Source organism: Stomoxys calcitrans, chromosome 2, assembly GCF_963082655.1.
Source record: "Stomoxys calcitrans chromosome 2, idStoCalc2.1, whole genome shotgun sequence".
NCBI lineage: Eukaryota > Metazoa > Arthropoda > Insecta > Diptera > Muscidae > Stomoxys > Stomoxys calcitrans.
Window position 1 is genome coordinate 1,156,105 of NC_081553.1, and position 10,736 is coordinate 1,166,840.

At 40.8% G+C, this 10,736-nt stretch overlaps 1 protein-coding gene across 1 annotated transcript; it reads right to left on the minus strand.

Annotated features, from left to right (window-relative positions):
- Positions 1-2,766: 2,766 nt before the first annotated feature.
- LOC106083814 (cyclic nucleotide-gated cation channel beta-3) lies at positions 2,767-10,736 on the minus strand. The gene is made up of 6 exons (XM_013247070.2): positions 10,237-10,736; positions 7,437-9,176; positions 7,234-7,383; positions 4,285-4,369; positions 4,139-4,228; positions 2,767-4,075 (listed from the first exon to the last, which is right to left on the minus strand). The coding sequence occupies exons 1-6, from the start codon at positions 10,261-10,263 to the stop codon at positions 2,913-2,915; spliced, it is 3,255 nt and encodes a 1,084-aa protein (XP_013102524.2). The 5' UTR covers positions 10,264-10,736; the 3' UTR covers positions 2,767-2,912.

The following is a 10,736-nucleotide window of genomic DNA, read 5'->3' on the forward strand; positions in this document are numbered from 1 at the left end:
TGCAAGAGGTGTTTTATTATGATTGCCAATAACTCGGCCAATTATGGTTCAAATCGGTCTATAACCTGATATAGGTGGGCTTCTCCCACCTCCAACATACGTGTCAAATATGGTCTGAATCGGTCTCCCCTATAAACCGATCTCCGTATTTTTCTTCTTGAGCCGCTAAAAAGCACAATTCTTATTCGATTTGGCTGAAAGATTTAACTGAAAGAACTCGCCAAATACGATTCATAAGATTCGCCCCGGATGAACTTAGCACGCTTTTACTTGTTTACAATAAAATTGCAAGATTTTTCTACCCATCACCATAGTGTGGGGGTATACTATTCTAATCATTCCGTTGGTAACACCTCGAAACATTCGTCTTAGACCCCATAAAGTATATATATTTTTGTTCGTCTCGACGTTCTAAGTAGATCTAGCCATGTCCGTCCGTCTGTCGAAATCACGATAGAGGTCGAACGCGTAAAGCTAGCCGCTTGAAATTTTGCACAGATACTTAGTATTGATGTAGATCGTTGGGGATTGCAAATGGGCCATATTGGTTCAGATTTAGATCTAGCTCCCATATAAGCCGATCTCCCGATTTGAATTCTTGAACCCTTACAAGCCGTCATTTTGATGGATTGGGCTGAAATTTTGCATTTGACGTTCTGTTATCACATAAAACAATTGTTTTTAGTAAAATCCAATTCGGTCTATAACCTGATATAGCTCTCACATTAACCGGTCTCTCGATCATCCTTGTTCGGTTCCTAGATGCTTTAATTTTTACTGGTTCCGATTTCAAAATATTATATAACCTATGTTTCCTTCTACAAAAACTTATACAATCTGTGAAAATTTGAACAAAATCGGTTTAGCCGGAACAAACAATCAAACCGAGTGCCATATACTCATAATTGGTTAATATGCCCATTTGGGGCGTTTTCGGGGGTTGGTGTGACCCCCTATACTTCAGTCTGATTTTGTATAGCAGATTCGTAATATACTCCCGAATACTTTTCATTTGAGCCCCATATTGATATGAACGTTCAATTTGCCTGCTTGGAGGAGTTTTGGGGTTAGGGCGACTTCTTGGGCACTTGGACACAATTTTAATACCATCTTCGCATTCTACTCTTCAATACCTTTCATTTGATACCCATATTGTCATATCGATCCACTTTTGATTTTGGGTGGTGTTTTGGGAGTAACGGGCGAGGACCCTCCGATATCAACAAATTATAAAGCCGGATCCTCCCTCCTGGACACATCCGCAATCTACTCCCGAATACCTTTCATTTGAGTCCCAAATTGTCATGATCGTCCAAAAAACCTATTTTAGGGGGTTTTGGGGTTGGGGCGGCCCACCAGTTACTTGGACCCAAATTTTAATATGAAATTCGTACTCTACTCCTGAATACCTTTTATTTAAGTCCCATATTGTCGCGATCGGTACACTTTTATTTTTGGGTAGTACTTTTGGGGTAAGGGGCGGGTTCGCCCCCCTTCCGATATCAAAAAATTATATAGCCGTTTATTCAGCCGTTTTTGAGTCTATACGAACAAACAAACCGACAAACAAGCAAACAAACAAAAATTCATTTTGATATATAAGATTGATAAATTTGAAATATGGAAATAAATAAAATATCACATTTTTCATCGTATTTCAAAAAATATTAGGGCCATTGGATTGAAGCAGCCAAAATGAATAGAGCTGATCGTGCAAGTGGTGAATGCCTTTATGGGTTTAACAAGAATGTCAGGAACAAATTGAAACTTGAGTTTCTTTATATTAATAGCTTCACTGTTTTAACAGCCAATTTCAATGGATGTGTTTTTCATCTGATTCCTTCATATTAAAATTGAACAAAATAGAAAGTAGACATCGATCATTTTGAAAGCATTTTAATATAGCTTTCTTCAAAAGAGCTTCTTCATACACTGTCGCACTGCGGCACGTCGTTCGGACTCGGCTATAGAAAGTAGGCTCCTATCATTGAGCTTAAACTTGATTCGGACTGCACTCATTGATATGTGAAAAGTTTGCCCCTGTTCCTTAGTGGAATGTTCATGGGCAAAATTTGCAGTATCAGTGTCTTGTATAGTGTAATCTTCGTCTGTTGAGAGGTAGCCTTGCTTCTTAACTGCTCACTTAATCCAAATTAGCATCTGTATGCCATTATTATTCCTTCGAAAGGAATGAAGCTATTCCTTCGACAAACGGAAAGGCGGACGGACAGACGGTCGGACCTCTGTTAACCTAGTTTGGTCTCAGATCAGAAATTTGTGTATCCATATGATGGAGAGTATAAAAACTTTAAGAAAAAAAAAACGAATAGAGATATCTTAATAATAATTTCTGTTTTTTTTTTTTACTTTTTTTATTCCCACACCAATGTGCGTCGTAGCATTCATAGACGATTTAGCCATAGACTATACTTTCAAGATGGCCTATATCATGATATACCACCATTTATATCGATTTCCCGATAAGAATACTTGAGTTCTTTAAAGTTGTATTTTTGGGCCGATTTCAATAAACAACTATGCCGAGTTTAGTAGTATTAGAAAAACCTTTGGGTTAGCCTCCCAACCTACCAAGAGAATAAAAACCTATCAATTTTTGTGATATACATATATCTTTATCCTAAAATGGCCTCTTAAGGTCGTAGCCCGATTGTAAGAGGCATACAAAATTTAAGTTTGACCAGATATAGGGTATTATATATTTGGCTACGCCCGACTTTTGCCTTTCCCAGCTGGTTTTCTAGTTCATTTTATTTTAAACATCAAAAGCACATTTATTTGGAGTAGTTGATACATCACTTAAACAATATTTCCTACAAAGAAAATGCCTTGCTGGTTTGCCGTTTCAGTTAAACTGTTACATTAATTAGGCACCGCCCGGTTCAAATTTTCATTCACTTTCCATATTGTTCGATGTCCTCCACGCGGACAGAATCGTTGCTCGATGTTGATATAATCAAGGCCTTTTCAGAATCGGTCAAATTGATAAACTGATGCTTATTTTCCAGTTCTCTTTGGATAGAAGATAACAGGTCCGGAGAGTAGGCTCGCGAATCTCGAGGGAGCATAAAGCTGTCTCTGGCTTTGATGTGGTGATGGCTGTCGGTAAGGTCTTCGACTTCACGATCCTCGATTGTTTCCATTTTAACAGAGTGACGTTTCTTCCGCATGCGTTTGGAGCCACGACACAGTAGCAAGACAGCAGGTGATTCATACGGCAATGCTTGTATGACTGTTTGCAAAAGCTTCGGTGGATTCTCTGGCGTCTTGGGGTTTCCAATTACTACATCGGCTTGTTCCGCACTACGGGCCCTTTCCTCCTTTTCACGGGCAGCATTCTTACGCATAAGGGCGCGAGCTCTCTTCTTGAGAATGGACTGGGCATTAGGGTAGTAGGCAATGACCTCATTAAGATCTGATTTTGACAATACAAAGAGATTGGCATAGCCTTTGGAACGCACATCCGCTGTACGCCGATCTGCCCCATTAATTCCCAACAAACTGATTTCACCGAACACAGAGCCTTCATACAGTGTGGCTAAGACGGTGTCGCTATTGGGGCCACCCATGACCTGAACCTGGCCTAGTTTTATAATATACATTTCGCGTCCCACTTCTCCCTTGCGACATACGTAATCACCAGGCAAGAAAGTGACCGCTCTCAGCTTTAAAACCAAGTCTCGCAACAACGCCTCTTCACAATCTGCGAAAAGTTGCACTTTAGACAGGGTTTGTATGTGAACTGATATGGCAATATCGGTCTTTAAATTTATGGGCAAAGAGTCCAAGATATTCGATTCGTCCAAGGTGCGTTGTTGGTCCCACGTGAACTTGAACCACATTTTCACTCTCTTCTGCACCTCTTTAGGAAGATTTAGGCGTCTCATGTATTCCAAAGTCTCATCCTCCAGCTGGCGGTATTCATTTTTGGTTCGGGTAGCCGTCGATATAATGTCTCGTATCTGACCAATGAGTAAAGCAAAGACAAAGACACCCATCAGCCAGGCAGCAGTCATGAAGAGGTATTCACCTTCCAGTTCCGGCTTGGGATTTTTACCTGCATCGAATGAGTTATAATCATCATTGACTCTTTAAATTTAGATCTGCAATCCTTTCTCACCTATCGATGTGGCTGTTTTGGTTGCAAATGCAAAACATCGCACATAAGGATGTCCTTTGCCATTGAAAACCCAGCGATTTGTGCCAAGTCCTGTAAAAATCATATATTTTAAATTGGTACTGACTTTTCCAACACTTTTCTTTTACCTTCATAAACACTGTAGGCGTAATAAAACGTGGCCGTCAAGTGGATCATGTACAACATATAGAGTAGGGTTTTCGCTATGCGGACCTAGATGAATGGATTACGGGAGAAAAAAAAAAACATAAAAATCCATTAAGTCCGGCCACAATGAACTTGGAATACCCACCATCATCCACCTGCTTACAATATGCACTGTGTATGAACTTAAAAACTATTATTACCTTGGTCAACAGAATCAAAAATCTGTCTCAAGTTGGAGCGTTTTTTCCATAACTTAGGATCATAGCTCACGATTTTAACCCAATAGTTGTTTTTATACCCAACACCACAGAATGGGGGTGTACTAGACTAGTCTTTCGGTTGTAACACCTCGAGACATTGATTTGCGACCCCATAAAGTATATATGTTCTTGATCGTTATGACATTTTAGATCGATAGCTGTCCAACAAACAACGATATCCCCTTGAAAATTGTTCCAAAAAAAACTTCTAATTGATGGAGGTTGATGGCGATTGAAAATAAAACCTTTTTATGAAATAATAATTAAACGGAAATAAATTGCCTTAATTTAGTTTGATAATATTGCCCCCTAGGGCTGGAGAAAGTTTGTTTGTGAAAATGTATAGTGTTGTTTGTGGGCCCATGGTGAAGCCGGTGAAAGTTATCAAGCACCGTCTCTTGCAAGGCTGTTGATTGGGATATAAAGGGAAACTGCTAGCTCAATTCTCCACGAGAAGTTTGGAGTTTGTGACTTCACAGTCATCAAATATACATCGGAGATAAACTGTCTGTTGAAGGCCAACTCCAAAGGCGGGAACTTTGGGAACAGGCCCCAACAAGCAGGTACATGCAAATCTGAACCGATATGAATTTGGCTAAAATGTTGTCCAACGTGTTTTGTTATGATATCCAACATCCGTGGTAAGTATGTTTCAAATCGGTGTATAACCTTATAAAGCTTCCATATAAACCGATCTCCCGATTACTCTCCTACGACACCTACAAGCTTAAAGTTTTGCCTAATTTGCCTGAATTTCGGCAAATTGGGAAATTTCTAGCAGAATCCATGGTGATGGGTTTCCAAGTATCGAGGACCATGACCATGATGCAGCCTGGAAGTCTGTTTTGGAGATATTGAAGAAAAACAACAATACCTTGAACCAAAAAAACTACATATGGAAGACTAAGAAACTTTTGTTTCTTGTACATGCCTTTTCAGCAGAAGGATTCATACACGCAAAAAAATAGAACGATTGGGAAATTTTTACGACAAATAAAATACTTTTATCACGAAGTTTTGCTTTTATTGTAACCGTGTAACGTTTCGCTTCAACATATCAAACGATAGCCATAAACGTAGTATTATGGAAGGTATCTAACTTTGTTTATCGTAAATCCTTTAGAAGCTTCGTCTACGGTAAAAGGACCTTCCTTTCGTTGTAAAACCAAAAACTCTTCAATTGTAAAAGTGTTTCGATAGCCGCAAACGATTATTCGTGTACTGAACAAATTATTATTCTCTTGTGTCTCTCCTACTAGTGAAAAAAGATGAGTATTTTAGCACGTTTACACTGACATTTTTTAAATCTAAATTTAACTAAATCCAAAAACAGATCCTGTCCGTTTACACTGCGTTTTTTAGAGATTTAAATGACATAACAAGCGTACAACGTATACATGAATGTCCATATCACACACAACCATACACAATTCTTGAAAACAGTCGATACTTTTATCGATTATTCAGCCATGAAGTCGGTTTTATTTGGGATTTAAAAATGAATTCTGCAAAAATGGGACCTATTTTTTATGGTAAAACCTACGAAAAAACATAGGATTTAGCACTTAAATCTCGAATTCCGGATTTAGTGGCCAATGTAAACGTACTTTTTTGAGCGGATAGACCAGTGGTTGGCAAAAATACTCACTCTATTGCTCATTACTTTGTACGTACACAAGAAAATAATCCCAAGCAGACCCATAGCCTTGCAAGCAGACCCATAGCCTTGCAAATAATTGCAATTGTGTGTTCGTCACTGGTATAGACACATTTTCACACACAACGTTTTTTCTTGTTTTGTTTTAACTGAGCAAAGAACAGTCAGAATAATGAGCAACTCGGATTCCTATCGTCGAGGAACCACCAATTTTTCGAAGTCAATGATTCGAGTTAATCGCCTAGCTATAGTCAACCCTCATCGCCAGCTTTGGTATCACAGGACGCCAGTGGGGATAGTGCGTTTTCAGATCAGTGGTCGTTGAAAATAAAGGCGCCGCATTGAGAAGTGCAACTCTGCAGACAAATGTCGCAAACAATTTTTAACTTTGACGAATGAAAACACTTCTTCGCGAGTAGCAGCACAGAATGACGCTCACTTTCAAGCGCAAAAGTAGAATTTTTGTAACTTTTCCGCGTTGCTTTTGTGTAATTTGTATTCAGAGTTACATTTCTGCAACGCGACGCTCAAAAAAAAAAAAACTCAGCGCGCTCTTTCTGTTTCGGCTTTCGAAAGGAAGAACGTAAGGATGAATCGAATCGAGATATTCTTGAGCAAGAATGCAGTCTGGAATTTCTACCAAAGAATTAAACATCAATCTGATGAAATTGGTAAAGGCACATATAAGGCGTATTTAATAAGGTGGGCCCATCAGCACAGCTGATGGAACTTCAAATGTCTGGCTCCAAAGCAATCCAATTCTTCATATGGACCAGTCTACGATAGTGGAGAGATGGAGACTAAAAAAATGGGTTTGAACAACTTTTACCTGCTGAAATTCGGTTTTAAAGGAGCTAGATTTGACGAACACGATTGCGAGTTAAATGTCCAAAGTACCTATACACTTTTCTTCCATTTAGGAGATTTTGTTCTTAATCCACTTCGTTGTAAAGTCGTTTAAGGTTCGACAGCGAAATTGGACCACTGAGTGAAAGGAGTGTAGCAATACTTACGATATGAGGCGACGATATAACGCGATCGAGTAGCTTGAAAAACTCCCAAAAGCTTTGAATTTTCAGGAATCGAGGAAATCGCAGATATACCGCTTTAGTGCCATACTTAAAGTAGAGCAACTCCAAAGGCAACAATGCCAACAGATCCAACTGAAAGAAGGAGAATTTACTGCTTTGTTACGCATAACGACACAATGACGTACCTTAAATTGTAATTTTCTCATGTAGTTTTTTCTCGTTAGATTCTTGTCCTTTACCCAGAAGCCCTCGAAGAGGTACATGATGCGGTGCTTGAAGAACACCACATCCACTAGATAGACGATGTCGGCACAGAAGTCCATGATTAGCCAACTATTGGTATTTTCGGGTGTTTGAAAAGGAAAGGTTGAACGCAACGGTATGACCCAGGCATTGTAAAGGAATGAGATAGACACAACACATAACCAAGATATGTATAGGGTGCCCTGCGGATCTAAGGTTTTCTGGTCGTCGGTACTGCAGAGACTCGAACAGAGCCACACATTTGAACGTGGTGTATCGGCTACGAAGAGGGGCTTCTTGTTGGGCGTCTGTTGAGCTGGCGTGGCTCGTGGCTTTGCCGGGGACTGCGTACCCTTATTGGCGAAAACAGTGTTAGCCTTCAGTGGCGGCGGCGGTGGAGATGGAGAGGAAGCAGTGCTGCTGGGCGTGGGCGGCATTTCAAGACGAGTCTTCATTTTGTTTGCTCTTGCGGTGAAACGACGCACCAAATGCCGCACCTGCTCCCTCAGAAACTGTTGACCATCGGAGTCCAAGCTATCGGCACTTGAAAGACGGTTGATAATCACATGGGCTGGTACGTCTGGATCCATGCCATGCACTTCACTGTCCATTAGAGCCCCCAGATTGTGCTCCTCATTCGGCAGCTCGGGCAATTCGTCGTAGCATATTTGCACATCTTGTTCGTCCTCATCGACCAGCGGCTGGCTATTGGATCCATAACTTTCCGTCTGAGGAGAGTTGTGAACTCCGGAATCGCCAGGATCCAAGAGGACTTTTCCAGTCGCCTTGGTTATGGCATCGCTTAGAGGCTGCATTTCAAACGCTTCCTCTCGAGAGTGGCGTTTCTCTACGACTTGACCTGGCAAAGGGCAAGCCGGCTCGTTGGCTGCCGACTTTCGTCTGGTTTCCACGGCCGGCGGGGAATTTTGCGGTACCGCACTTAAAACTCTTCGAACGCTTTCGGGGCTTACCAAGGGTTTCTCATTCTCGTATTTGAGAATGTGTTTAACCAGGGCATGGGTACTCTGCACATTGCAAGTTGCGTTTTCGGCTTCCAGGCACCCAATTTTGCCATTGCGAAAATACAAACGCGAATTGAAAAGTCTGGGAGAGTTGCACTTCTTTTTTCGATTACGAAACGAATTGATTTTGTAGGTTACGGATTTGCTGGAGTTCCTGCGGGACCGATTTGGAGGCGAAGGTGTTTTGTTCTCTTTATTGGGACTACATTCTGCCTTTGTGCGTTTTCGCTTCATCTCCATTTCAACCTCGGCCTCCATTTCTCGCTCCTTCTTAAGGACATGTTCGGTTACTGTTAGGAAATCTTCAATCTCCTTTATGTCCTTGGAGATCTCCTCCAAACTTCTCCTCACGGTGGCTTCCTTTTGACTTGGTGACGAGTAACGTATGTCGTAGTTGCTCCCGCCACTAGACGGCTTCGTGTTAATGACATTTTGCATGAACTCATGCCTGTCTAGAGTGTCACTAAAAAGAGGCGACTTTGGACGAGTGCTGTTACGATTCTGTTGCTGCTGCATACGGGGGTGTCTTGTGGGGGGTGACGTCATTCGTTTAGGCTGCGACGAAAATTGCAAGTTGAAGTCTTCGTAGGGGAAATTTTCCAAAATATTCGGCGAAGACTTTAGCAGAAGCTGGGTTTCATTGCCTCCAGCAGTGGCTGGCTATTGGGAAAAGAAAAATAGTCAAATCAGACCTCGTTTCGGTTATATCAACATTGAAATGAGCGCCGAACAGAGCTCCGCTTACAACGGAATTTAGCAAACAACTGGTCACTCACTGGTCACTGCTGTTGTTGTCGCTTAATTTGTTTTCCAGTTGTACGTTAGCTTTGTTTGACAATGGAATATTCGTGTCATGAATGCCAATCGAAGTTGTTTGGCACAGTTCGTTCATTTGTAGCTGGCACTTGTCGCTTGGCAGGGAGGTGAGGACAAATCCCAATGAAAGTTTCCACAAATCGAAAATCAGCTTTCAACAAGGAAATTTTAAAGTTCAAATCGAATTGCTTACAAAGAACGATAGGGTTGGCGGCGAGAAGGAATTTTTATGCTAAAACAGTTGAAGGTGGTATGAAAAAAGAAATTGAGGGAGATTCTTTTTTATTAAGCAAAGAAAAAAACTGTTTACATCCCTGGCAGGATATGAATGTCGACCACAATTAGCATGAACGTTGAAAATCGTTACAAAACCTATCACCGAAAAATGTATCTAAGTCGCAGAAAAATTGTGTTCTCTAAGTCACTCAGAAATCATGCCGAACGATCGGATGTTGGGAGATACTATGCCGATTTCGATCACCTTGGACCCAGAAAATTTTGTTCGGGCTGGAGAAAGCGCATTTATGGTCCGATTTTAAATTTTTTTACTTGCGGGAAAGTGCTGACGATACCCTTCAAAAAACATGTTTAAAATTGCGGAATCGTACCCATATCCTATGCTAGAGGGCATAAAACAGAAATTATCAAACATTTATATGTTTTGACGCACTTTTGTTTGCTGGGTAATTATGCGATACTCAAATATCGTGGCAATACAAACGTATTCATGCTCGACGCTCCGAAGCTGTAAACGGCGCAGTATTCGCGTGAGGGATTTGAAAAAAGTATGAACTTCTTCCAGTTTTGGGAAGACTTTTATTTCGGCCACACTCAATTAAAATGGTTGTCAATGTGAAGGTCAGGCCAACGACACTGGCCATCACTTACTCGTACTCTTACTCACCTTACGTAGTCGACCCATATTTTCCATATTTATTGTAGGACGACACTTAGTACGCAAGCTAATGATGGATGCGGCTGTTGCATTTGTTCACAATTTTTTTGTTAAGTTTTTCGACAACGCCAAACAAGTTTTAGCGATGGAAATTATTGCGAGGAATGCTTCAAATGCGTTAGCATATGGGCAACGAACCGCTATTGATTTGTAGCTAAAGCGACACTAAAACACAAAAAACTCGTTCTGCATTTTGTTCGTTTCATGGAAGGTTTCACTGCATCAAAATCGAAATCAAATTGGGTTCCAAATGTGGATATTTTTCAAAATATTTTTAGATTTTTCCAGTTCTTGGTGCAAATGTTATACACACCGAATAAAGTCGACCAGAAGAAAAATGTAAAAATGTTTGCCTTTGTTATCACTTTGGAGGTTAGTTTCGAATAACTCCGCTTATCGTTGCTGTCGATGGACTGCGTGTGTTTACAATTCCCAAATCACCCCTCATC